Here is a 27,832-nt window from a genome sequence, read left to right on the forward strand (position 1 = left end):
TCAGGTATGTAGATTTCACTTTTGTCATAAGGAAAAAGGAACAACTAGAGAAGATACATGAAGCTATCAACAACATCTTCAAAGGAATAAAACTTACAAGGGAAAAGGAAAACAACAACACACACTACCCTTTTTGGATATCCTCATCAGCAGAGGCAATGATAGGAAATTAGAAACACAAGTCCATTGTAAAACCACCCATACTAACAGTTCCACTACAAAAGGAACCATCCAGGAGAAGCTATTTAGAGGAGTACAAACACACTGCAGCAACCCTGAACATCTGGAAAAGAAAACAGATCATCTCTACATTTTCCAACAAAATGAATATCCACACAATTTTATCCAAAAAGTACCTGATCACTCAACTCATTATAGCACAATTAACACAAGATGTTAAAAGGATTATGTATTTATTTAGCGTATGGCTGTTAAAAGGCCAACACTGTCATATATCAAAAACATCTCAAAAACAACCAACAGACTATTACAATCACCGTAGCACACAAACAAACTAAACCCCTAAAAAGCATCTTAAGTAAACCAAGAGACCCAATAGAAAAACAGGAGTCATCTATAACATAAGTTTAAGGACTGTAGCAGCCACTATGTTGGACAAAGACAGATAACTAGCAGAGTACATTCATGAACCCCAAGTAGCAGTCAGAAGACATGATGAAAATTTTTTAATAGGCACAGACTTCATCACAGTTTCAATGAAAAACTGGGAGCATCTTAGAACAAGTCCAAAAATGCTACAGAATTCCTGGAAGCCTGGCACTCCAACAACTTGGTCATCAACAGGCACATAGAGATAAACTACACTTCCATAGCATTCAAAAGAGGCAATAAAAAACTAAAAGACCATAACATCTCCTTGCCAGCAATCAATATTCAGATAAGCAAAGATTAAAACCAAGCTTAATACCAGATCAACAATCAAGCTGTCTATAATACCCCAATCAAGAAACTACTAACTCAGATAAACTATCAAAGAGTAAACAACAGTTTAATCAAGGAACCACCAGTATCTTCTAGCTTCACTGTGCAAAATCATTAAATGAAAAGAAGTTCTTAATCTAGACAGAGGGCTTTAGTTGACTTAACAGGGTCCCTTTAGGATCAAGCTGTAAGAATTGTAGGTCGAGGACACTTACTTGGAAACAACATCTACTGAAACTGGTGACTCAATATATAATTTTTATCAAGAGTTTGCACATAAGTAAAAAGCAAATGTAAATAAAAATATGAAGAAAAAAGAGATATAAGGAAGAAAAAGAAAGAAAAACTGAACTGAAAGAAAGAAAAACTGACACAAACAATTATAAAGTTTTCTTTTCAACAGTTATAAACAAATTTATGGTTTTACAAAACATTCTTTCACAGCTTAATTAATCCCTTTTCAGTCATCAAAATCATACATGATCACTTCACTTTCTTCCATTTTCACCAAGAAGTTCATAAAAGGTTTTCAGTCATTTATAAAAGTACTTGTGGTTTTGCCCCTGGCTAATCAGGTCAGTTTTGCTGTTTCTGCCTGTTCTGACATTTTTATAGTCCATTTTACCATTGTGGCAATTTTAGGATTTCTCCATCATTGTGCATATACTGCAGAGGTGGTATTCAGCAGGTTTTGACCAGTTCTGGAGAAGAGGTAGCGGAAATTTTGAGTAGTTCAGAGAACCGGCAAATACCACCTGTGACTGGAGATTTTACAGTATGCTTCCTCTGAGAGGCCCACCAAGCCATGTCCACAGAACCGGTAGTAAAAAAAATTGAATCCCACCATTAATATACCAGTAATAATGTTTCTATGCTCCACTTGGTAGCTTTTTAGCCTCTATCTAAAAAAGTAAAGACTAACTTTCTTTTTCTTTTCTTTCTCAACTTATCTTATTGTTTAATTAAGTTAGGCAGCCATTTTCTTTTTAAACAACTTTTAGATTTTTATTAATTAATTCAAAACTGCTTAATAAAACACTATTCCAGATTTAACTTTTCCCTTAGTTCATTTTTTTTAGTTTTCATAATTGAAACTCTCAGCAAGCTTTTTGTTTTTAAATATTTTTAGATCCTTATTTTCTTACTTTGTATGGTAATCCTCTCTGGCTGAAGATCGCTTTGGCTGTTCTTCTGTGTTGAAGATCTTTTTCATTTTAAATTTTCATTTTTTAATTTTAAATTTTAATTGTGTGTTTTTTTTTCATTTCATGAAAGTGCTTTAGAAAGTTGGTTGGGCATACCCACTATTATTTAAACAGACTTTGCCTAAGGATGTGAGCATGCTCCCCCACCCCCGTACTTACAAATTATTGACAGGTTCCCACCAAATCCTGTAGGCTTCCTAATGAGGAACTGCCCTCTGAAGCTCATGTAGGTGATCTTGTGGTTTTCCTCTTGACCAAAGAAACTCCATTAGCTCCAGCAAGGCACTCAGTGATGGGTTTTTGCCTTAGTCATCCCTGCATTCCAGAGACTTGCTTTTGTGCCAAATTTCCATTCAGAAGTCAAAACCCCTGACCCAATTAACTATTTCAGGTAATTGGCCTTCTCATCAGTGGCCCCTCATTTATGAAACTCTCTCTTTGAAAATTTGCAGGTGGCCCATCAGTTACAATACTGAGAAAAGCTCTAAAAATCCAATTGTTTTAAAGGGTTTGATGTGTTTTGCCATCTGTTATTTTATTGATTTTTAAATTAAATTAAACTTGGTAAATTTCTTATACTGGCTGCAGTTTACTATATTGGGCTAATTCTTAAAGTTTTATTTCAGTGCTGCAGGTTTATTTTTATGCTTTATTTTGTTTGCTGAGAACAAATAATGTAATACTATGACAGAAACTTTCATTGTTCCACTGAAAGCACTAGATGGCACCAGTTCTTATATACAATTCCAAACACAATTTCAGAAAGTCATCACTAAACTTCCAGAAATTTAATTATTACACAGCATGGAAACTTCTTCCCTCCCAATGAGTCAATATCAAAAATCAAACATGACTACCCCCATAAGAAGAACAATAACAGACAGCTGAGCCAAGAATAGGCTTTCTCAACCATATTATCAAATACTGAGTGACATACTCACTTTCCTTGTGACAAATACTATTTTTGCAAGGCTTCTCCTAGAAAGGGAAATGCGCTGTTTAGCCTTAAAGATCCCATCAGAGTTTATTATTAAATAACTTGTAAGGTAAAGACTGAAAGTGGGAATAGGCACTTTACAATGGAGTCTGGAATAAATGCTTCCTATTAATTTATAATAAACTTTGTAAAGTTCTTTACAAAAGTTATAGAATGCAAATTAGCCTTACTGATTAGGGAGAGAATTGACAATATGGACCCATGAATATCTGATGTGTATCAAGAACCTATGGCATTCAAACCAGAAGCCCCCTAAACATTGCCTCTGATATGAATGGAAACTCTTAGGATCTCATGCTCACATTCCTACTACTGCAATATGGATTTCCCACTGTTTTTAAGGAACATATATTCACAATGCCTTCTTGATGTCATTGCCAGCATGCTGTGAAAGGAGGCTTTCATGCTTCTGCTGTTAAAGTGATATTTTCCTTCTCCTCCAAACACTGATCTTGCTTTATAGTCAATTTACAACATTCCAATGACCAGAATCTGTCAGTGACTTCAGTGACCAGCTCTTACTTGCCACTTATAGATATGCCCCTTCTTGTGTCATCTCTGATTTATGGCTATTTTGAGTTAACCTGCATGAGAGGATGGACATCTGGCTTGTACAGTCCTTTATTTTGACATGGGAATCTACTGAAGCTTCCCAAACAAATACCACTGCTGAAAACTGATAAACTGGTGTTAAAGCCTACACAAAACAAAACAAAAATCATCTGACAACTTGGGAAAGTAATATTGGAAGGAATGGAAGATGCAGTGAGAAGATTTATTGATTTCTCTGCTAGTTGTATTTCAACTCGTTTTTGAACTCCTGGAAGATTGACTTCCTGGAAGATCAGTATTTATTTGTTTTTCACAGGAATATGGGTCTCACATCCTCTCATTGGCACTGCCCTCCATATCCCTTTTGGCTTGGCTGCAAAACAGAGTGGAAACCTGGCTTGCACAGAGTAGATTTTTTTATTTTAAAAATCAAGGTTATCAATTTTCCAAGTAATTAAGTCCTATGCAAAAAGCTCCAAAGCCAAAGCTAGAAATATCTTCAATTTGGCTGGTTGATGTGGCACAGAGGAAGACAGCAACTAGAATCCTAGACCCAATGGTATTACTGAAAGTGAATGGTGTTTCATTTTCTTGCTGGCTACCAGTTCTAGAGGGGGTATTGGCAATTGATTTTCCTGTTGACAGGTGTGACTATATAGGAGGGGACTGGAATTCAGGGAATTCACCAATTGCTCCCTGAAAATGTCCTACATCAAATTGTAAGGGCAGCACCACTCTCTGACCTTGTTGCCAATGCACCAAAACCGTTTGTTGTGGGGATGATGCAAAATAAGTCAATCCAAAGACCAGAGCACATTAACATGGCCAAGACGAAGTGTCTATATGAAAGAAGTTAGCAGAAAGTATAGCTTATTTCTAAAACTAACATTTTTGAGGTTTAATGGAATAAGACTTTGTGAACCCAGTATTTCTCCCTCATAGGCTAATGAGGATTAAAACATGCTCAGTCTTGTCCTCTTCCATGTGACCTTTCTCAGGGACACTGGAGGAAAATTAAACCTGGTTTGTATGTATATATTACGCTTCTACATATATATTTATTAAGACAGCAACTTTTCAATACATCTCTGCTATGTCTATTCCAATCAGACAAGCACAAGGCACTTGGTGGCTTGACATGCAGGCAGACAAGGGTCAGCTCATCTTTATGGAAGGTATCAATCATGTCACTGTTAGGCTGAGCAAATGCTTTCTTTCTATTTCTTATGCCTCCTTTGGTTTAGTTTTAAATGTATACCTGTCACCAAAATAAAACAACATATATCTCAGATTTCTTGGTTATTCTAAAATGAACAACTTAAAATTAAAGAAGGAAAGAGACAGAGAAAGAAAGAAAGAAAGAAAGAAAGAAAGAAAGAAAGAAAGAAAGAAAGAAAGAAAGAAAGAAAGAAAGAAAGAAAGAGAAAGAAAGAAAGACTCAATAGCGCAAGGAATAATTGGTCATGGAAAAAGCTTTTTGCCAAGAGACCTCTCATGGTTTTAAATGGAACTTCAGGCTTTGTGCACTGCAGAAAGGATGCTATACAGTGTTGGCTTGTTGATTCACTAGAGGAATGGAACCCCTCTCCTGTCAGCCTAGATTTCTTCTATCCTTTCTGGTCTTTAGGAGCAATCATGCAGAAATCAACAGACCAGGACAGCTGATTATGATACTGTAATTTTCTTTTGTCTCTCTCATTTTTGGGGACTTATCAAAAACCGTTTGAGTATTGAATAGTCAATACTCATTCTTCAAGCCTTCTAGGAAGACATCTGCCCTTGAATAAAGAGATCATTTGTACAAACATTTATTTACACTTGCTAGTCATTCATGCTTTACTGATACTGTTGGGGTTTTTGTTTGATCAAAATCTTTATTCTTCATATTCCCACTTCCTTTCCTATATAGTCTATGAATCATGTAATGAGAACTTTAAAGTGTTTGGGAAATCGAAGGAGTGAATGCCAATCCTATTTCCAGTAAGTATATGTTATAATGTTATATTGCCACTTACCATTGTTAAATGTGGCATCCCTTCTTCACTGTGATAATAGTCTGCAACTCTTTATTTAAGTGTGCAAATAATGGTTATTTAACAAGAACTACTAGTGGTATTCCAAAGGTAGTTGTTGGATTCTTCACTGCAGTGGTCTTTCTGTATTAATCTTGTTGCCAAACCAATATCATAAATTAAACACAGTGAGGAAAATGATCACTGGAGAACAGAAGTGAGGGAGAGGGGCAAGATCAGATGGACATATTTCCATTGCTGCCATACAGCATGGCTAACTCTAAATAAAAGGGTGTCTCCTTCTCCCAGCATGATCCAGAATCCAGAAAGGGCCAAATTCTTGATAGAAAGGCACTTTAATCTGATTGGCTTTAGAGGAGCTACAGGTAGTAGGTTGATTTGTAGTCTTGTTAGGAGGAGTTGTATTGCTTCCATTGGCCTCAACATAGTTAGCCATCATACAGTGATTCTGAAGTGAAGGGGCGTTGGTCTTACCTATATGCCTTTTCTCTTTGGGTGGAGATGCACCCAGGCATGGGTTGACCTCATCTTGCTAGCTGATTGGACTGAGTCTCTCAGAGCTGTGAGGACATACTCTATTACCAATGGTCCTCAGCTTTTGGCGAAGGCATAGAGACAGACTGATGTGTTTTCTTGATGATGGTGTGTAACACTGGATTCAGATCAGTCCTCCTCCAGAGTGGGGCTGGATGCTATCTCCACCCAAAGAGAAAAGGCGTATCAGGTAAGGCCAATGCCCCTTCTACCCATGGTGGAGATAGCATCCAGGCATGGAACATACCAAAGCTGGCTTGTCCTATGGGTGGGCTGCCATCTGGTCCAAAGGCCCCTGGTCAGAGTGGGCCCTCTGGAAGACTCACCTGCCAAAGGTTGCTTCAGCTGAAGCAAAAGAATGCAGCTTATAATGCCATGCCCACAAGCCACGCCCACAGAACCTGCATAAAAATTTTTTGAATCCCACCACTGCTGAGATCCAACAGTGAATGTAAAACCTTGGGGGAAATTAATGACATAAAAGCTATTGTAAGAAGTGCCTTATAAACTGATTGTCTATTTTATCATTTTTTCTCGGTCCATTAGAAGGATAGTACAGAGCTGGAAAAGAGCCAGTGGGCTTGAATCAAAGAGCATGATGCCACATCTTCAGTCTTATACAGCCAGCTGCTGAAGATGGCTGGGAAAATTAGGGATAATAAAAGAGTGTCCTCCAACCTGGGATCCTACAAAAGTTTTCCTCTGCTGCTCCTATTCAAACTCTCTTCTGGCTGGTCATTCTAACTACTGCAGATTGAGGAAGGCTGGCTTAGAAATTCTGTTGCTCTAGTCTTTAAAAATGTTAGTGTGAGAGATGGGTTGCGCAGAGCCGTTGTATTGATTCTTTATGGTGCCTTCCCCCTAAATCAGAAATGAGACTGGTATTGATTGTAAAGGCAAAGTGAATATATCTGGATATCAGAGGATTGTTTCACTAAAATAATCTGATTTTCAATCCACAAAAATGAGACAAAAAAGAATAATGATTCCTTTCTTCTATTTTTCCTTTTAAACATCTGCAGAGAAGTTCAAGTTCTGCTTTTTTATATAGCAAAATACTATAAGAGGCAGCATATACATTAGTTGTCTCTATATCAATTCCATTTACAAAGCTTGCATTAGTTTTAGGGGTCATGAAGAGACAGATACATGCAGGCATCTAGGTTTTCCCCAGCATGGAAGCAGACAACCTGCAGCTCTGGACCCATTCCTTGCAATCCCTAGCATCTCCTCTGTGTCTTATCACTGGAAATCAGTGAAACTATTTTTAACATGTAATGGCAAGGAACAAGATGAAAACGGTTAATATAACTACCATAATAGGGTTAATAACCTTTTTGAAAAACCTAAGAAATTCCCTTCTAGCAAGGAAAAGATAGCTCTACACCTTTTTCATCCTTGTCCCACCTATGTTGCCCATTGGAGTCTGAAAACAATGTCAATTATGGCCATGGGCCAGTGAAAACTGACCATTGTACCCTACACCTAGCAGCTGAAATAGAGGCTGAGAAGTAAGGACAGGAGTTAAATATATTGTGGGCCAGCACTGCTTATTGGATTAAAATATAAATTCAATTTGAATTCAAGTGGATTCAAATAGAAGCTCATAGCTGCTGCTTCATGTGAGGAGCAAAGATTATTTCAGATTATGATTTTGTTACATTGCAACATGTTGTTACACACAATGCAGTGTGTAACAACTGAAAAGCTTTCCTTCTGGGTCCAAAGGTACTGCTTGCCTCCCCACTACCACTCTGGTTTAGAGTTAAAGTAAGTCTAAAGTAAGTCCACCTATGGGCTGCCAGCAGGCCATCCTTCATTTGGAGAAACACAACTTTTGGTTTTGTATTTACTTATCAGGGCTGAATTCTGAGCTACAGAATAACAGCTGTCATAAAACAAACTTTTATTTTGTAAATAACAGCAAATCGGTTGTAGTGAAGATGATTCCAAAGAAATCATTTCAAGTACTGGTGCCAATCTACTTTCTACTATGTCAGGGAGACAGTGAATATGATTTATAGCCAGTTCTCGCTATAGTGGAACAGAAAACCAATAGTAAATTTCCCTTATCCGGAGTATTCCAGGACATTTGCCCTCATACAATATTTGTCCACTGCCTTGGATAGAAGTCCAAAGCTATCAGTGCAACTATGGCTGTGCAAGAGTTGTGACTTCAATCCAATTAATTTTGTGACCTGCTGTATTGTCAAACTGAGCAGCAATATCACAGGATGAACAGGCATTTTGTTGACCACATGGGTTAGCATAATGTGGTTGTATCTTCTCTTTGTGATTATTTGGTCAGTCTAAACAAATAAGAAGTTCAAGTGAAAAGTAAAACTGAAGCACTTAAGTGTCCTTTAGCACTTCAGTTCTGCTTGCTGAACATCCTAGTTTGGACCACATGCCTTTATAATATGACCTGTTCATTGGAGAAAAAGATTGGATTTAGCCAATATAGAAAAGAGTTTGACTCAAATACCCTTGTTTATGCTTATTAAATCTTATGGTGTTTCTGATTAGCAGTGTGCCCTAGTCAGTCTACTATGATTGGAACAGTATACATAAATTATAAATCTAAAAATCATACATAAAATAAATAGCCAACAGTGTTTGTAAGAACTGCAAAAAGTATTTTTAATGCAGAATACTACATCTAATATTTAAACTCATAAGCTCAAAGCAACCTAAGTAGTGCTTATACCATTATTGGGCTGGGGGGGGGGGCAGGGGAGGAAGTGAAAAGTGTTTAAATCTATACTATTACTAAATAAAACATACTAAGGTTCTCAAGATAGATTGTCTGAAAGATTTACAGCAAAGCTTTAAGCAAGAAAATTTTGCATTAGCAGAGGAACAATCATTTGGCACCAGCCTTCCTTCCACTAGGAAAGCAAGGGACTCTTGTCATTTCCTAAGATGGAAAAAAACCTGAAGGAAATTATCTTGCATTATGGAAGCAGAAGAAAAAAAGCTGACGCACTATCTATCCTTCTGAAGTGCTAATTACAGATGTTTACTTTGTGGTTTGCATTTGAGTTTAGCGGAACAAAGGTGCACACATTTTTTAAAAATATCAGAATTTTAGCAGCATCTGCAGATAACATTGTTGGGTATATGGATACTCAACTGGTTTGGGTTGAATAAATATGTAAACCTAGGATTAAGTGCTATGTAGCTTTAAGCACAAGAAACTGCAATGTCATTGTGGGTGCGGTTGCAGGCAGCCATATAGGTAGAGGAAAGCGTAATGCCGGCTTCTGGATGCAACTGTATGAGTCCGGCTTCTGCATGCACCTGGTTACTGTTCCTGGTCTGCTGCCTACTGTGTTTGTCTATCTGCTTACCTTGGAGGCTACTGTGCCAGATACCATTTCACCTGAACACAAGGACTGTTTGCCTAGTGAGCTGAGGATTCAGCATTGTCTTGGTGAGAAGGTATCATAGAGAGAAGATTACAAGCAGATAAGGACATTGTATTTACTGTAAATGGACTTGATAACTGGATTGATAAACTGGATACTGACATATGGACTGAATGACTATTCTTAATCTCTGTATGAATTAAATACCTATTTAAACCACAAACAGTGTATTTGTCTCAAGTGTGTGTATACTCCTGGGCCCAGCCTCTCTCTCATTTGGCTGCCTGGCTTGACTGCTGCTGTGCACTCAGCTCAGGGGTTTATCCCCAAACACTAACAAACATTGGATCCTACCACCTCACCACCCTAGTGTCAATTGATACAGCTGCAGAACTTTAGTACTGGTAGAGCAGGTAGACAATTGAAAAGCCAACAGTTTTCCAGACATGCAGCTACAACAATAATAACATTGATGAGCAATAATTGCCTGCAGCCTGTTTGTCTGTTATTATGCTATTAAGACTCTAACTCCATCAGGATATATGGACAAATAGAAGAATTCAGACAGAAGATGCCCTACTTTTTACCACCAAATTTTCCCAGGAATTCCAGATTTACAGATACAACTACATATTTGTCTAGAAATTCAGCACATAGTATCTCCAGTAGCATCTTTAATTAGATGGGAGTCTGAAAGCTACCAACTCCAAGGTAACTTTCTAAAAATGGGAACATTTCACATATATATATACAGTCAACTAGGCAAACAAAGTTAAATAATCTCAAAGCATGACTGAGACACTGGTCCCAGGAGATTTCTTACCTTCTAAATATTCTTTTGGAGGAAAATGAATCTGTAGAAAAATGTTTTTTTTTCTCCTGAATCAAAATAGAGTTAGACTATTGGCACTCAATGTCCAAAAGTTAATAAGATGTCTTTTAAGCTGAATCTTAGGAAAAGCCAACAAAATCTGGAGGGCTTCCAGAACAGGTTGAATCACTCTTGGGCAGAGAGGGTAAAAGCAGTTTTGACTGCCAAAGTACAAGAGAGGAGATATAAGCCAAGAAAATATAGTAAATGAAGACAAATCAGGCAGAAGCAAAAATACAAGGGGAAAAGCATCAGTGGGACACATTTGGAGGAGTACATTGATCAGATAGATGTTGGCTTAGGTGGAGGGTGGACTTCAAATTTTTTAGCAAGAGGCTCTCTGCCCTAATGACTGGCTGGGTGGGTGTGGCCAACTCAACATCACTTCTTTACCATAATTACCTAAAAAAATATATGTGCCAAAAAGCTGTTTATTATACAGTACTTAAATAAAAGACTGGGTGAAACCAGGCTTAATAGCAGTGACTGTGAGAGGGATCTTGGAGTCTTAGTGGAGTTTCTGGTAAGTTACGTTATTCTTATTATTCGGGAATTAATCCCCTCGGAGGCTACTGGCTATGTTATCTGGTTTTCTCAATTGGCTCTCCCTGGCAAGCACTGAGTAGATTGTTTATCGAGCTTGCAACATTTTTACAAGGTGTGAAATGCTCTTGGCTGAATGCCCAGAAGTTCAATTAAGCCCATTAAGAGCTTTCCCTTGCTGCTTGTCTTTCTGAGGTTATTGGGGGTTCTCTGAGCCCTGCAGAGTCTTAGCTAGGGGCTCTCCAGCAGCTCACCCCTGCTTAGGTGTTAGATGGGTTGGAACATTCGTTCTAAGTCAAGATGGAGGAAGAGGACAGAATGCAGAAAGCTGTGGAATGTTAGAAACAACTAAACAACCCATGCCTCATTGGGTCATTGTTTCAGAGATATTTCCTTACCTAAACAGAGAAACATAATGACAAAGGGTAAGCAAAAAAGCAGTGGAAGCAAGTGTGATTTCTGACTTGCTGTTGGCTTCCTATTAAGCTTCCCCATCAAGGAATCTGGTAGGGAGCATAGGAAATCTCTTTTCCCTTCCCTTGCCAGTAGGCAAGTAAGTGGCTGCTGCTGGATGGAGGAGGGAGTGAGGGAGTGTGAGACTGGCTGGGAAACTGTTATGGAACATTGACAAAGAAGATCACATGACCACAGCAGCAGCCCAGCAGCAACCCATAGCAATAGCACTAAAGCAGTAACAACTTCCCCAAATTTCATTTCCATCACTCTGGGAGTGATAGGTCCCACACTTTGAATGCATTCCATAAGTTAGGCCATAGGTAAAACCTTAGTTGAAAAACTGTTGCCCTATGATGCAGCATTTCCCCCAGTTAGAGGTCATGACAACAAGAGTTTTAATAGTATATAGATAGATGGATTACAATCTTCCCCCTGTATTTTCTTGGTCTGATTTAACACTTAATACAAAGACAATTTTTATTCAGTTGAACTAATTTAATAGCTTGACATATAGCCATATATACTTTATAAAGTATGAAATAACTTTATAGCTCAGACAGAATTTTAAAACACAAAAGACAGGCTTATACATCTTGTGCCAATTCAAAAGCACACTATAGCTGTTTGAAGCAGGCATATAGGAGGATAAGGAATGAGGTGTTAGGATGATGAAACTCAGATGGCAAGAATTCAATTCAAGCAAGCTAGAAATCTTAAGGTGAAAATTCCTTCACAATATTACTGAGTAAACACATCAGGCTACCAAACAAATTATGATTGTGAACAGTCTACTATCTGATGATGGCAGATGAGATTCTGCCGAAACGTTGCTACAACTTTAAAAGCACAACTACAATGACATGGGAAAATACCCGAACAAAGCCGAATGCTATATATATATATATAGAGAGAGAGAGAGATAGAGAGAGAGGGGGGGGTATACACACACATACACACATATATACAGTAGCAGTGTTATGCAATTTATGTGTAGACAGCACCTAGAGTAAAACCATGGAGTCAACATTATGCATCTTTTGGGCATAAACCCAGAACACAGGCAACCATTGACAGCAGCTCCAGAGATAATTTTCATAGCCCTACCTAAACACCAAGAATTAACCATCAAACTACCATTCTGGAATAGTCACCCTGCTTTTTGTGCCTCACAGACATTTCTGCTATACATAAAATTGATATTGTGATGGTAAGTAAGCCTTAAGACAATCTTTCAACTTTGAGTTCTCATCTCAAACTCACCCTCAACACTTATAGTCAAGGCTATGGTTTTCCCAGTTGCACTGTATGGTGAAAGTTGGACCATAAGGAAGGCTGAGAGCCAAAGAATTGAGGCCTTTGAATGATGGTGCTGGAGAAGACTCCTGTGAGTCCCTTGGACTGTAAGGTGATCAAACTGGTTAGTCCTAGAGGAGATCAACCCTGACTGCTCTTTAGAAGGCCAGATCCTGAAGATGAAACTCAAATACTTTGGCCACCTAAGGAGAAGGAAGGACTCACTGGAGAAGAGCCTAATACTGGGAAAGATTGAAGGCAATAGAAGAAGGGATGACAGAGAATGAGGTAGCTGGATGGAGTCACTGAAGCACTAGGCGTGGACTCCAGAAGATGGTAGAAGACAGGAAGGCCTGGAGGAATGTTGTCCGTGGGGATGCAATGGGTTGGACAGGACTTCGCAACTAACAACAATAACGTGTATGTATATTTATATATGTACATGTATATGCTAGGATTAGCATTTCAGTATTTGAATGATCAGGTCAATGACAAAAGCTTCCCCCATCCCTACCATAACTTAATAAGTACATCTGCCAAATGGAAATGCTTTCAACAGTCTCACACAAAACTTCTGATGTCAGCTTGTCAGATTCTTGGCTGGATACACAAGGATTCTGTTGCATACTGAAACAACCCACACTAGATAATTCTTTATCATTTTCATTTTGGACCCCAAAGTGCAACCACTGTAAGGAAGTTAAGTGTCCATTAAGCAAAAAGGTTGCAAATTCCAAGACCAATCAAATCTGGGAAAACAGCTGTCTTTTACTGCCCAAACTTCCCTTTCTGTTTCCTTCAGATGAATGAGATGATAGAGAGCCTACTGCTTAGGAAGGCTGACTTACCCTCAAATTTGTTGTCTTCTTTTTCTTCTTCTACTTCCTTTTGACTTCTTGTTCTCAAGCAAAGATAAGTCTTTGTCTTCAGTTCCTGTCCACATTCCAATTAACTGAAGATATTTATTGCTAATAGGCATTTATTGTGGCCAAAATGCTCATTTACATTACAAATTCTGTCCTTGCTTTCTGTTTTACATAGAAAACATAACCTGCATTAAGATGAGCTATCTAGACTTATGTGGAAAAGTCCTCAGACTCCTGAAAGTGAGAAGACTTGATTTTTCTTCTATCATCATCATCATCATCATCATCATCATCATCATCATCATCATCATCATCATCACAGTCAGCCAGATGTTCAGACTGGGTTTGGCATTTCTGTCTACCTATCGAATCCTTACCAAGGACCTGGGATAGGCAAATCTAGATGTTTGATGTTACAGATATCACTGCAGGATGGAAGCTATTCCAAGTAAAGCTGCCTTCTGCAATTGACTGGTGGCAAATTTGTCAATGCCTATGGTGTTCAAGTGGTGCTCCAGTTGCTTTGGGACTGCACCCTATTACTATTGGTACTACCTTGCTTGCCTTTGCCATAGTTGTTCTATTTCTATTTGTTGGTCTTTGTATTTTGTTATCTTCTCCAGTTCTTTCTCTTATATTCTACTATCTCCAGGCACTGCCACATCCACTATCCAGACTTTTTTTTTGTCTTTCTTATTGACAACTATTAAGTCCAGGGTGTTATGTGGCAGGTGCCTGTCTGTCTGGATTCTGAAGTCCCAGAGCAATTTAACCTTTTTATTTTCTATGACTTTTTTCTATTTTATTGTCCCACCAGTTCTTACTTAGTCAAATGATATTTCTTGCAGATCTTTCAATGCACCATTGTTGCTACTATTATTATATTATACTAATACTAATACTAATACTAATACTAATACTAATACTAATTATTATTATTATTATTATTATTATTATTATTATTATTATTATTATTATTATTATTATTATTATTATTATTATTATTATTATTATTACACTTAAAGCCAGGAGGAAGCATTAGAACTGCTACACGTGTGACATTTGGGATATATGCTTGTATCTTTACGTGCTGAAAAAGGGAACATTTGGTGTATTAAAACATGTGTTTGGCACCACAGGGAACTGCTAATCGGTTGTGATTCCCTGCAGTGTATACCCAGTAATGTCTGCTGTTTTTGCAATAGTTTCTCCTGCCTCCCTCCTTCTTGGCTCTCACCCATCTGCTGGAGCCAGAGTTCTTACTTTGTCTCCTAGCACAAAGGAAGGGTTGGAGAGAAGGAAGTGACTTGTGAGTCTAAAGAGTGGTATCGAAAGCCTGGGTGCCTCTATTTTCTAATATTACAATAACGTGAAGCAAGCAGGCACCAATGTAACACCTTTATATTTCAGCAAGCAGCTACCTCATTCTCTGTGAATGAGGTAGCTGGAGCTGGCTATCTACAGATTATGTTCTTTGGGCCAGTGAAGCCTAACCCTCCAACCATCTCTCCTTCTATCTTACCTCAGATATGTATTGCAGCCATTGTCTGCTAAGGTTACAGTGACATACAGGTAAAACTCAAAAAATTAGAATATCATGCAAAAGTTCATTTATTTCAGTAATCCAACATTAAAGGTGAACTTAATATTTGAGATAGACTCATTACATGCAAAGCAAGATAGTTCAAGCCGTGATGTATCATAATTGTGATGATTATGGCTTACAGCTCATGAAAACCCCAAATCCACAATCTCAGAAAATTAGAATATTACATGCAATCAATAAAACAAGGATTGTCCATAGAACAATATCGGACCTCTGACAAGTATAAGCGTGCATATGTACTAAGTACTTGCTTTGGGCCTCTTTTGCAGCAATTACTGCCTAAATGAGGCGTGGCATGGAAGCTATCAGCCTGGGGCACTGCTGAGGTGTTATGGAAAACCAGGATGCTTCAATAGCGGCCTTCAGCTCTTCTGCATTGTTTGGTCTCATGTCTCTCATCTTTCTCTTGGCGATGCCCCATAGATTCTCTTATGGGGTTCAGGTCAAGCGAGTTTGCTGGCCAATCAAGCACAGTAATCCCATGGTCACTGAACCAGTTTTTGGTGCTTTTGGCAGTGTGGGCAGGTGCCAAGTCCTGCTGGAAAATGAAGTCAGCATCCCCATAAAGCTCGTCTGTGGAAGGAAGCATGAAGTGCTCCAAAATCTCCTGATAAGACGGCTGCGTTGACCCCGGACTTAATGAAGCACAGTGGGCCAACACCAGCAGATGACATGGCTCCCTAAATCAAGACAGACTGTGGAAACTTCACATTGGACGTGAAGCATCTTGCAATGTGTGCCTCTCCATTCTTCCTCCAGATTCTGGGTCCTTCGTTTCCAAATGAGATGCAAAAGTTGCTCTTATCAGAAAAGAGGACTTTGGACCACTGAGCAACAGACCAGTTCTGTTTTTCTTTAGCCCAGGTGAGACACTTCTGACGTTGTTTGTTGTTCAGGAGCGGGTTGACAAGAGGAATACGACATTTGAAGCCCATGTCCAGGATCCATCTGTGTGTGGTGGCTCTTGATGCACTGACTCCAGCCTCAGTCCACTCCTTGTGAAAGTCCCTAATACTTTTGAATGGCCTTTTCCTGACAATCCTCTCCAGGCTGCGGTCATTCCTGCTGCTTGTGCACCTTTTTCTTCCACACTTTTCCCTTCCACATAACTTTCTATACAGCACTTTGGGAACATCCAACTTCTTTTGCAATTACCTTTTGAGGCTTTCCCTCCTTATGGAGGGTGTCAGTGATGGTTTTCTGCACAACTGTCAGGTCAGCAATCTTTCCCATGATTGTGATTCCTACTGAACCAGACTGAGAGGCCATTTAAAGGCCCAGGAACCCTTTGCAGGTGTTATGGCTTAATTAGCTGATTAGAGTGGGACACTTTGAGCCTAGAATATTGAACCTTTTCACAATATTCCAATTTTCTGAGATTGTGGATTTGGGGTTTTCATGAGCTGTAAGTCATGTCAGTTATGACACATCATGGCTTGAACTATCTTGCTTTGCATGTAATGAGTCTATCTCATTTATTAGGTTCACCTTTTAAGTTGCATTACTGAAATAAATGAACTTTTGCATGATATTCTAATTTTTCGAGTTTCACCTGTATACTATCAAATAGGAAACAATGCAGTGGAATGCCATAGGTGTTTTCAAACAGATATTCTGGGAAGAAGGAAGGGGAATGGGTAATTTGAGTTCTTTCAGTACCAGCTGTTGACATTTATTTCAGATTTTTTTCTACTCTTTTTAAAAAAGTAATATTTATTTCTGATAAGTGAGAGCCAGTTTGGCCTAGTGGTTAAAGGTGTTGGACTAAAAGTAGGAAAACCTGAAGTACTAAAGCTTTGGGTCAGCCACTCGTTTTCAGGCCTAGGAAGGAGGCAAAGGCAAACTACTTCTGAAAAATATTGCTGAGTGAACTGCAGGGCCTTGCTCAGGAAGGCACGGGGAATCCAGTCTCACTTGAAGGCAAATGTATCAGATGGCACAATGCATCTGAATTCCCCAGTCAATCCTTCTTGCTATGAAAAACCTGACTAATTTGTAGCCTTCTTTGCTCAAATTTTATTTTGCAAGAGTTTTCAGAGGACCAGCCATAATAGTCTCTTAAGTCACTGGATTTTGAAGACAAGTCCATCTATTATTGCAGAAAAATCTTTGACTCACAATGCATTTAATCAGAAACACAGCAGACAGTGCTAAGAAAGGCAAATACTCTGGTTTATAGAATACTTCTTTTTCAAGGTCATATTCTGGGCATCTGACTAAGTGTTCTGTGCTCCAAGAAAGTATATCCAAAAATAATGTTAAATTATTTTAAACTCTTTTGATGGAGTGATTTCTACCAGTTTGCCATTGTATAAAATGAAAATCACTCTTTTCCAATTACTTACCATTTCAATGTTTGATTTTCAGTCCCTCTTCCCTTTAATATCTCTAGCTGAAACCAGGCCATCATTTTTTTTTAATCCAAAAGGTCACCTGGGTTGATATCTGCAACTATGAACTTGGCTATCTAAAAACAAGAGCCATTGGACCTCTGATCCCAGCATGGCTTGGGGTGTTAACTTCTTAAGAATTTGTCTATTTGCATTTGTTTCTCTGGGCTGTTTTTATCTTCAGTATAATCAGTCGAATTGTTTGGGGTAATTCTGCCTAAGGTGCCTAAAGACCCCAAAAATGCAAATAAATAGCAAAAGACCATTTTCATTCCCTTTACTACTTTACCCAGCTGACAATACTAAAGATGAAAACACTTATTTAGCTGCATTCACTGGGTTCAGTCAACATGTTCAAGATGACTTTTCAGTTATTAATTTGCCAATGGAAGACATAGTATATAAATGGAAGACAGTGTATATAAATAAAACCTTCCTGAATTGCTACTTGTGTAGTTAGTCATGAAGTGTGAAGTTTGCAACCCAGTAGTTCTTAGGAGTAAAATAAAGTTTCAGAATAGCTGGGCTTTAAATAATCCTTTGTTAATTCTTGCTTAAAACTGCAAATATTTCCCAACCTTAATGAATTTAACTCTTTAGGTATTATTGATTATTGAATATGTGATGGGTTAATATAGTAATACTCCTAAGCTTTTCTCTTGAGATGCATCCCTTTCCTTAGCTGACCAATTTCTTGTCTTTGCTAATGCTACTTGCAGAATCACCTGTTTTCATATAATTCAGTTACTGTAAATAAATTAAATATTTTTCCTTTAAAAAATATCCCAATGCTTTTAATGAACTCATATTACATGAATGACTAGCCATGTGAGTTATTGCTCTGAAATAACAGTACACAATCTGAAGAGTGTGCAACCTCTTGAATGCTGCTCCCCTCTAAATATTGCCAAGTTTTTAAAGTAACAGAAGGCGTTATAAATAGAAATGGATTAAACATGTTACATATAATTAATTCATGTTAAGCTGCATTACATTTAAATTGAATTCATTTTTTTTTGGTTTTGCTTCCAGTGTGTTGAATGTGAACCCTTGGTATGATTATGTTTATATTATAAGATATACACCAGAGCTAATGATCCTGGAATCAAATCTTTGGATAGAACTCCGGAAGAGCCTCTATTTTAGCATGTACTCATCTTTCACCAAAATAAAATTTGACTGACTGTTCTATTATCCTTCTATAAGAAAATATCTGAAATGTGCTAGTTCTTCCAAGTTCCTCGAAGAAACACATTTACTAAAATTATTCTGCTTTCTCTTAAAATTCCTTTGGTATCCCAGATTATCTTTATCTTTAATTTCAGTAGCAAATATCCCACCATAGTGACCTTTCTTTGAAATGTTTTATTCCACTATTCTGAGAGACTGCACAGTGCACTAAATAATTTCTTAACATTGAGACAGCACCACATGTCTCAATATTAATCTATTCAAATCTGTGCACCTTTTCAAGTGACCAAATGCCCAATATTACAGTGAGGCTTTTATTTTATTTTTTATTTTTTTAAAAATCCATCTGATGGGCAAGCTAGCCTGATACCCAGCCTAATTAGCAATGATTTTTCAAGTGTGCTTTTGGAAAGGCAGCTCCATGCCTTATTTTGTAAATGCAATCCCGTGGAGACAATTTGAAATGATGTGTCTCATCTCCTGGGCATCTTCTCCAGGGAAATCTAGTATAATCATAATCAGCAACTAAACACTCTAGCAAATCCCAAATGAATCTTATGAATTGGCTCAGTTGATCAAGATGACTACATTCCTAACAAGCAGTGACAGAAAAAAAAAACTACACAGGAATCTTTAATTAAAGCCTCAATCCTCTGTATAAATGGTGTGTGGTCTTATTTTAAGATTATGCAGCACAAGATCCTATAAATAATGGCCAGGGCTCAATCTGGAATATCTCCTTGGTTTTTTTCCTTTCCAGATGATGTGATGGTGAAATAATTGCTCATCAGCAATAGACACTATACAATCACAGCCATGCTTTTTCAGAAACTAATGTCAGTTCAGTGATCCACTATTGAAAATGAGGATCCAACCTCAATTTCAAACGAAGTCAGATAGTTAAAAGAGTGAAGATCTCATGTCAATTTGGATTTCCTCATCCTAAGGAAGTTACAGGAGAAATAGCAATTCATGGCAGACATTCATAATGTCTAGCTATTATTAATATTCACTACACTGCACTTAAGTTGCATAAGAAAGGAACTTGACAAATTCAAATCCTGTATTTGGGCATAGAGCTAAAGCGTATTTTACAAATGGGAGAAGTCGTACTAAATAGTATTACAGATAAACCTATGTGAACAAGATATGTATATATAGAACTGCAGTCTGTTCTTTCTTTTCTTATAAGATACATTGCCCACATGAACAATGCTTAAATTGAGATCTGTCTTAAAATGGTAATGGTTTTGGGTAATGGAAGTTCATATGGCACCAATTTTACTAAGAAATTAACCTGCTTAAAATTGTAGACTAAACCAAAGACATCATCTATGCCACAATATTAGTCCTATTAATGAAATCATATCATTTAGCTTTTTGATAGGGAGAAAATTAAATTTGAGTATAATGGTATGCATATAAAATCAATCCAAACCATCCAAACTAATCTTTCATTTCATATCATTGGTTTTAATCTATTTAAATCTGAAGTCTTCAAAATAGAGTGTCTGAAATCTTCCTACAGAGGTAAGAGCTCTGTACTGATCCAAAAGTGGACAGAGAGCCATAGTCAATTTTTCCTGTATTACTGATGATCTTATTAGGCTTCCTATCTTGTTTTTCCATAAGGTCAGAGTCCATAACAACTTCAGACATGGTTACTATAATGCAGGAAATTTAAGGAGCTGCAATTACTTCTGATTTGTCTTAAAATTGTGTGAGATTATTTTACCTTTTGCCACTCCACTCCAGGGTGAGGGGACAACAGGTAGATACATATATTATATACATATATATTAGAAAATTAGAAACATAAGATTCAAAAGTGAGATAAAGAAGAAAACAGATCTATATATAAAAATATCATTTTATTACATTCCACATTGTCAAGAATCTCAAGATTCCACAAGATATTTTCACACACAGGCAACTGAGTGATGCTGACAGTGTCACAGCTGTAAGGGGAGGAGTGAAAGTTGACGGTAAATATTTAGGGTGGGCAGGTGAATCTTTGTTGAAATTTTAAAATGGGGTATCTCAATCAGGTTAAATACTGGGCATATTTTATTCAGGGTGAAATAGAGTATCCGCATGACATATTGCACTTGATTGCTGAGGGTGAGTTGGGGCAAAATCAAGAAAACCATTGGGAGGAAACGATTTAAATAGACTATTATTCTGTATTGGAGATTTCCTGTGACAAGTACCACAGCTAAAGTCATAGATACTTGCTAACATATGACTCCATTCTGGAACATGTTTTCCTGTGTCCTACAAAACCAAAGGATTAAAAAGCAAAAAAAAAAAAAGAATCAAAAGAGCAAGCATGTCTTAAGAGGAGATACCGAATATTTTCTGAAATATGAGCTTTCCTTGTTCCATGGCCATCCTTGAAGAATGTCCACCCCCTCCCCATTTTGAGATATCTGATGTGTGATCACCTTTTGTTCTCACATGTCCCTCCTAATCTAGTTAAAGCTTATCAGCACACACTGTCCTTTATTTCTCACTATGCACTTTGAAGAACAATTTCTGCATTAAACAGCACTGTGTGGCATTAGCCCAGCCTAAGCAAGCATCTTGGCAGAATCCATTTGCTACATGCATCAAAGCATGCTACCTGAATAACGGGGTGGGAGGATATGACAAACATCTCTAGATAAAGGGTGCCTCTGACAGAGGATCTCCAGCTGCTTTCGTGACCTTTGCTAATCCCACTTAAATATATGTGGGGGTCCATTTGTTTGGAATCTCTCCTGCACAATTCGATCGATGGGAGTTGTTCAAGGCAGCACCCATTTTATTGCACAAGTCTCATTGATTTCTTGAGGGCTTGCACAAAAGGTACTTCCCTGGGGAATGCTCCCACAGCCTTAAACCCCCAGTACAATAACATTTCTGCTAAATATTTCTGCTACCGTGAAGGCAAAAGGATGAATGGCAGTTTGAAGAAAGATGCAGCAACAATTAGCCATGACTGGATGTTTTTCAAAAAAGCAAAAACCATTGGAAATAGGATTCCATGGAGATGCATTTTGCTTGGAAAATATATCTGATGCAACAATTCCAATCACCTTTGTGTATTGTAACATGTTTATCTATATAAGGCATTTCCATTGCATTATTTCAGAGCAAATCAATAAAGAGAGGCTTACTGAGAATTCCTTTATGCCTTTTTCATTAAACGATGCAAAGATATCTGGATTTCAGTACGCCATTATTTCGGGAGCTTTAGTTGACAGATGTTACTACCAATATTTCAAGAAGCAACATACAAACTCTATCAGTCAGCAATTAATGCAAATTTGGAGAGAGAAAATAGGGAAAACAGTTGTCTTTTGTAAATTATTTGTAAATTTCAAGGGGAAAAAATCCTTACTCTTACCCTCCCTCAATAAAATTTCCAAATGAAGTATCTCTCAAAGCGAGGTTCATTAATCAAAATAAATAAACCTCCATTTTATGGAGCTTCTAAATCCTTTGATGTACTGATATCTATGCATTACTCTAAGACTGGGTTTAACAGATAAACTGAACATTCATAATGAGCTTCTCTTTTATAAGGCAACTTTAAAAAAATTGTTTTGTTGAGGGATTAATTCCACTATCAAAACAATGGCTATGTTTTCTTGATGTCTGGGAACGCAACACTGTACAATCTGAGTTTTGACCATCATCAAGAATTTCTGGGTTCCTTCCTTGCCTGTTGTGATTTTTCCTTTTCTTTTTTTTTAGCTTGCCACATTTAATTTGTTTTGGGCCAAGCCTTTCTTTTCCCCCCCACCAGCCTGAGCTAGCTGGCATTCTTAAAGGATCTCAGTCATAAACCCAGCCAGAGTTAGATAAGGCAGAATGGTACACGCAAGTCTTAAGTAATCTTCCCAGGGAGCCATCCAGCCAAGATCACACACATGCACACTTACATACATAAAGATATAGATATACAAGCACACATTCCTATTCTCTTGCATACTCCTCATGACTTGCTCTTGAGTTTCCTTGCAAGGTGTCTACTGGATAAAACCCAAAATCAAGTCTTTGAAAATAGAAATGAAGGAGCATTTGCTTCCAAAGAGACAGGGGAACTGAGTCTCTTCCAAGATGCAGCATTATAGTTTAAGAGTTTGTCAAAGAACAAGGGGTTGGGGGAAGAAATATCTTGAGTTCACATATATCCTGGGCAAGGAGAAAAGTGCAAAATTGAGGCAACATATCTGAAGTTTGGTTTTGTTTTGTTTAAAATGATTATGCTCCTGTTCCATTCTCAGCAATGTGAGCTGCGATCTTGCTCTAGTTTTATTGTTAAAGTTGGCTCCACAGCCAGAGGGGCCCCGTTGGCATAGTGGGAGGTTTTGTAGGTGATGGAGTGATCACTCTTCTTGGCCGCATAGCGGAACCGGTGATAGTGGAGCACAAGGGCCAGTGCGACGGAGACCAGCACCAGAACAGCACCTCCGGCGGCCATAACGTAATACCAGTAGGCTGGAATGGGCTGCACTGACACCGTGTCCACTGTGGGCTCGCTCCCTGGCAGAAGGGTGCCCCCTGGGGGAGAGACAGAAAAATGTTGCTAGGTGGGAGGCATGCAGGTGGATTAAAAACAACAAGCACACATATATACACACACATACACATGCTCTGAGAAATTCTGCACAATTTAAACAGGGTCTGAGCTATGTAGGAATATAAGTTGGATTTTGACAAGCAGGCAAATTAAAGCATTTCATTAATAGGGGAAGAAGGGAATGGTGTAAATTTTGTTAATAACAGTTATACTTGATAGGATCGGACCCCCCCTCCGCCCCCTCTCCAATCAGTCCCGTCTAGTATGGTATTTGTTTGTCAAGCAATGACAAAACATATCACTGTTTTAAACAAGTGACAAGAGTTTAATTGCAAAGTATGAAGAAGGTTGTGACAGGATTAGAGAAAAGATACTAGAGAGAAGAAGCATGCTTCATTCCTATAGGAAAAGAAAAGGGAAAAAAACTGTGCTTTCAACAGGCCATCATGCTCCAAGTTTTCCCCAAGCCAGCTCCAGCATTTAGAGTTGGGCAGAACACAGAAAATTCTACTATGATTTTTATAATCTCTAGAATGACTTTCCAAATTCATAGCTAATTAAGAGTGGACTTATGGCACAATTTAATGAATATCCACTCAAAAATAAATTCTCCTGAACATTTCAGTAGGGCTTACTCCATAATAAGTGTCTAAGATCGCAAGCTAAGTATTACCTATATAATATTAGCTTTCCACTGATATGCTACAAACTCTATATTTAGGCTGTATTCTTGCCTCAGAATCTTTGACTTTCTCAAGTCTCCCTTTTTTTTGAAATGTCTGAACAACTCTTCTTAGTCTGAACTAAAGATACATTCTAAAGCTGTCTATCAAATTAATTAGTATGGCCCAACATTAGATTAATTGATTCCCTCATCTACCCCCATATTTTCTACTAATGCATAAATACATTCCTGTGCCTGGATAGTTCAAAACACTGCAATCCACACTGTTACTGAATAAGTCATACACCATCACCTTTGAATATAAGTTCTGTTCTATAGGCTAGAAATGGTACAAATTGTGATACATTTGAATTTTCTTCTTCTGCTTTTTATCTATCTTGTCTTTTACAAGATCAAAAACTAAATGCTCTCTGTAGTGTTGGCTAATTGAGGGGTGGGTATGATCTGTTCCACGTCATAAATATATGGTCAAAGGTAAATTACTACTCAAATAAAGGGAGATTTCCTTCCTAAAAGATAGGTGTAAAATAATACTGCTTTCATTTACTGTATATTATTAATCAAGTCAACAATTAAACTTAAATAAATGGCTATATAAACCAATTTTTAATATAAATGCTTATGTTTGATAAAATTGATCTAATTATAAGTGAAACCTAGCACTTAATAGAAGAAAAATGGTTCTTCATTTCTTAAGACATAATAACATAATAGTATGGATCTAAGCAGAAATTCTGACTAATTAACATTTTCATCACTAATTAATTTCACTTCCAGTTGATCCACTCAATTTAAGTTGACTAGACATACAAATTAAACAAGTCAGAACTTACTTATGCCTGTATATCTAGATGTACTGTTCAAAAAGCTCATGTAATCACGATTCTTTGGTATGAATCAAATATGCATATAAAAAAACACTTTGCTAGGATCATTGCCCAAAGTGCTTAATAGCACAATGGAAGCTTAGTCAAAATAAAGCAATGTAAATAGCAGTCCCTAAGATTCCAGAAATGTCCAGAAACTTAGCTGACATTACCCCTTACCTCATCTCAAAGGGAGACAATAATTCTCCTCAGTCAGACATTGGAAAACCAAGCACCGTCATTGACATCTCTTCCTCTGTATTCAGCATCCCACCCTCGCAGCTCATTTTATCTTTTTATTAAATAATAGGTTTTTTTTTTTCAAAAAAAGCAGGGGCATTTCCCCTTCCTCAACATTTTTAGCTGCCAGATTTTTAAGCAGCCTCATTAAGGCTCTGAATATTCAGTCCTAATTTTAATACAAGGTACTTGTTGATAGATTGTTTTATGGTTGTTTCCAATTCACAGCTATGCCAGGATGGGATTTAAAACAACATTCAGAACACAGACTTTTCCAGAAACAGAAAATGACCGATCATCCATGTGCTGTCCCAACCAGTCTATGGGAATTGGATAGTTACTTAGGAATTATAAGCTGTCCCCTTAGGGGAATGCATCATGGTAAATGTAATTAAAGGTAGTAAATGTAGTTAAAGACATGTAGTTCATGTCACATGGCCACATCTATAATCCCAATTGGTCACTAATTTGACCCTCAATGGGTTGGGGGAGTTTTTCCACACTTTGCCTGAATCTGTAACTCATGGCAGCCGCTTTCTATTGCTACAAGATGGATTAGGAGATAACCATCTTTTACTACGAGGCAGATATGCAAAGGATTGGTCATTAAAGAAGAACTTCTTCACAAATGTGAGTTATGAGGATACCTGATGAGCCAATAAATGTACTTTGTTATGGATGTCTCATTGAGTTTATCTATCTGCATCTGCACAGCTTAAAACTACTGTGCAGAAGACAGAAAAATCCAGAAAATGACCAATCATTTGTAATAGAAATGTATAACTTATACAATTAGAAACTATGTCAACACGAGTGAATACTGATACGGAACACTGTAATGAGTGGAAATGTGGTGTTATGGTGGAAATATGACTAATAAAAATTTACTCTGAAAAAAAAAGAAATGTATAATCTCTTTGAGAGAGGGGGAAAGAGAGAGAGCCAGAGAGGGAGGGAGGGAAGGAGAGAGAGAGAGAGAGGGAGAGAGAGTGCCTTCAGCATTAATAATCAGCAAATGACCTTCCATCTCTACTGAAAAGCTATTTATTGGAAGGGGTAATGAAAGGAGACCTTTCTGCTTACCCTCCATCCTGGCACAGAATGGAGTCAATCAGGAGGAGAACGTGCAACAAAGCTTCCACTGAGCCCGTTCCAGACATTGCTAGAGAGACTTGAATGTCAAGACCCTCCAGAAAGGGTATCAGCTTGCATGATTCTCTTCCCCAGCCCACCAAGAAAAAGGGTGGTTTAGGGGAGCAAGGAGACAGTTGCTGTCTATTTTCTTTCTTCCTCAACTCACATTGGGATTAGGAAATGGAGTGCTTGATGGTCTCCAAATAATTCTGTGAAGAAGTTTGAAGAATTTTGTCTCAGGTAAATTGACACTAAGGAATGGTTGGCTTTTCTTATCTTCAGCTCTCTCCCTGCCCATTCCACTATATTATCAACGTATTTTTTTTTATTTTGTCCCACCTTTCATGAGATGTAATTTTTTGGGAGGAAGATCTAAAACTTAGAATTAGTAAGGAACATTGGTTGTACATTGGTCACTAGACTTAATGATCTTATCTTCAGAGCAAGGTCCTGATATCACAATTCTGGATGAAGTCTACTATGAATGGTTGGACTAGATGACCTGCAAGGTTCCTTCCAACTCTGATTATCTGTTATCTGAATGCCCTCAGGCTCCATCCACATTCCAATCATTCCATATAAACTCTGACTATGCAGACGAAACTTCCAAAGTTCTAAGTAGGTAGGATACTTCTTTGATATATGTATAGATTTATGCATATATTTTGGAAATATGGATGTTTTTCTTCTTAATAGGAACATTGCTTTTTGTATCCCTCATGAACCTTTTTGACTCTTTTCAGTATGAATCACAAGCAGGAAGAGAAGACTCTGCAAAGAACTCAGATTCAGCTAAAGGACATATGGCAGTCTGTGGGTGGTCTGGTGACAAGGGTTTAGATGCAAGCAGTCAAAGGGCAAGTCTCCATGAATCAGCCATCCAACAGAGCAAATAAGCTTGGGGTAAAGTCTCTTTGGGGTGACAATTTAGTCTAATAAAGTCCAGAGCCATGCTGAGCCCTTAAATTCTTCGTTTCCTCCAGCCTGGAAGAATTGAAGCTACTGCTGATCCCTGTCCAACCTCTCTACTTCTCTCTTTCATAAACAATATACGACCAAAGCTTGCTTACTTTTCTTATGATAATTATGATTTGCTTCAAATATCAAGATGAGAAATTTAGAAAGAACACTGCTAAAACAAACCTGAGCAATAAAGTTGCCTGTCTCTTTTGGAAGGATGAATAAGGGGACACATATTTTGCTGCATGCTAAACCAGGGGTCGCCAAACTTTTGGACCTCAGGGACCACCAAACTCATAATTTTAGATCCTAGGGACCACTAACTGGTTCTGTGGGTGTGGCCTAATTTGCGGGTGTGGCTTGGTGGTCATGTGACTGGCTGGGCATGGCTTGTATGTAAATATTATAAATATTTATATAAATATTGAATTTTTTATAAAATGAGCAACTTTGACCCCAAACCAGGCAAAGCAGGCAGGCAGATTGAGTTGCTCACAGAATCACAGATTCATTCAGAGATCTATCTATCTGCC

At 37.9% G+C, this 27,832-nt stretch overlaps 1 protein-coding gene across 4 annotated transcripts in view; it reads right to left on the bottom strand.

Moving 5' to 3' along the window:
- The window catches only part of NRP2 (neuropilin 2), a 255,966-nt gene that overhangs the window by 14,243 nt on the left and 213,891 nt on the right, over positions 1–27,832 (bottom strand). For 2 of the 4 annotated variants that reach the window (XM_087913960.1, XM_087913902.1), the window contains exon 16: positions 20,700–23,395. The exons of the other annotated variants lie outside the window; for them this stretch is intronic. In XM_087913960.1, coding sequence (XP_087770086.1) covers positions 23,115–23,395 — 281 coding nt within the window. In that variant the 3' untranslated portion in view covers positions 20,700–23,114. Of the gene's footprint in view, positions 1–20,699; positions 23,396–27,832 lie in introns of those variants that run through there. 4 annotated transcript variants of the gene reach the window in all.

This window comes from Pseudonaja textilis, chromosome 1, assembly GCF_049901715.1.
Source record: "Pseudonaja textilis isolate UNSWEBS1 chromosome 1, rPseTex1.2, whole genome shotgun sequence".
Classification (NCBI taxonomy): domain Eukaryota; kingdom Metazoa; phylum Chordata; class Lepidosauria; order Squamata; family Elapidae; genus Pseudonaja; species Pseudonaja textilis.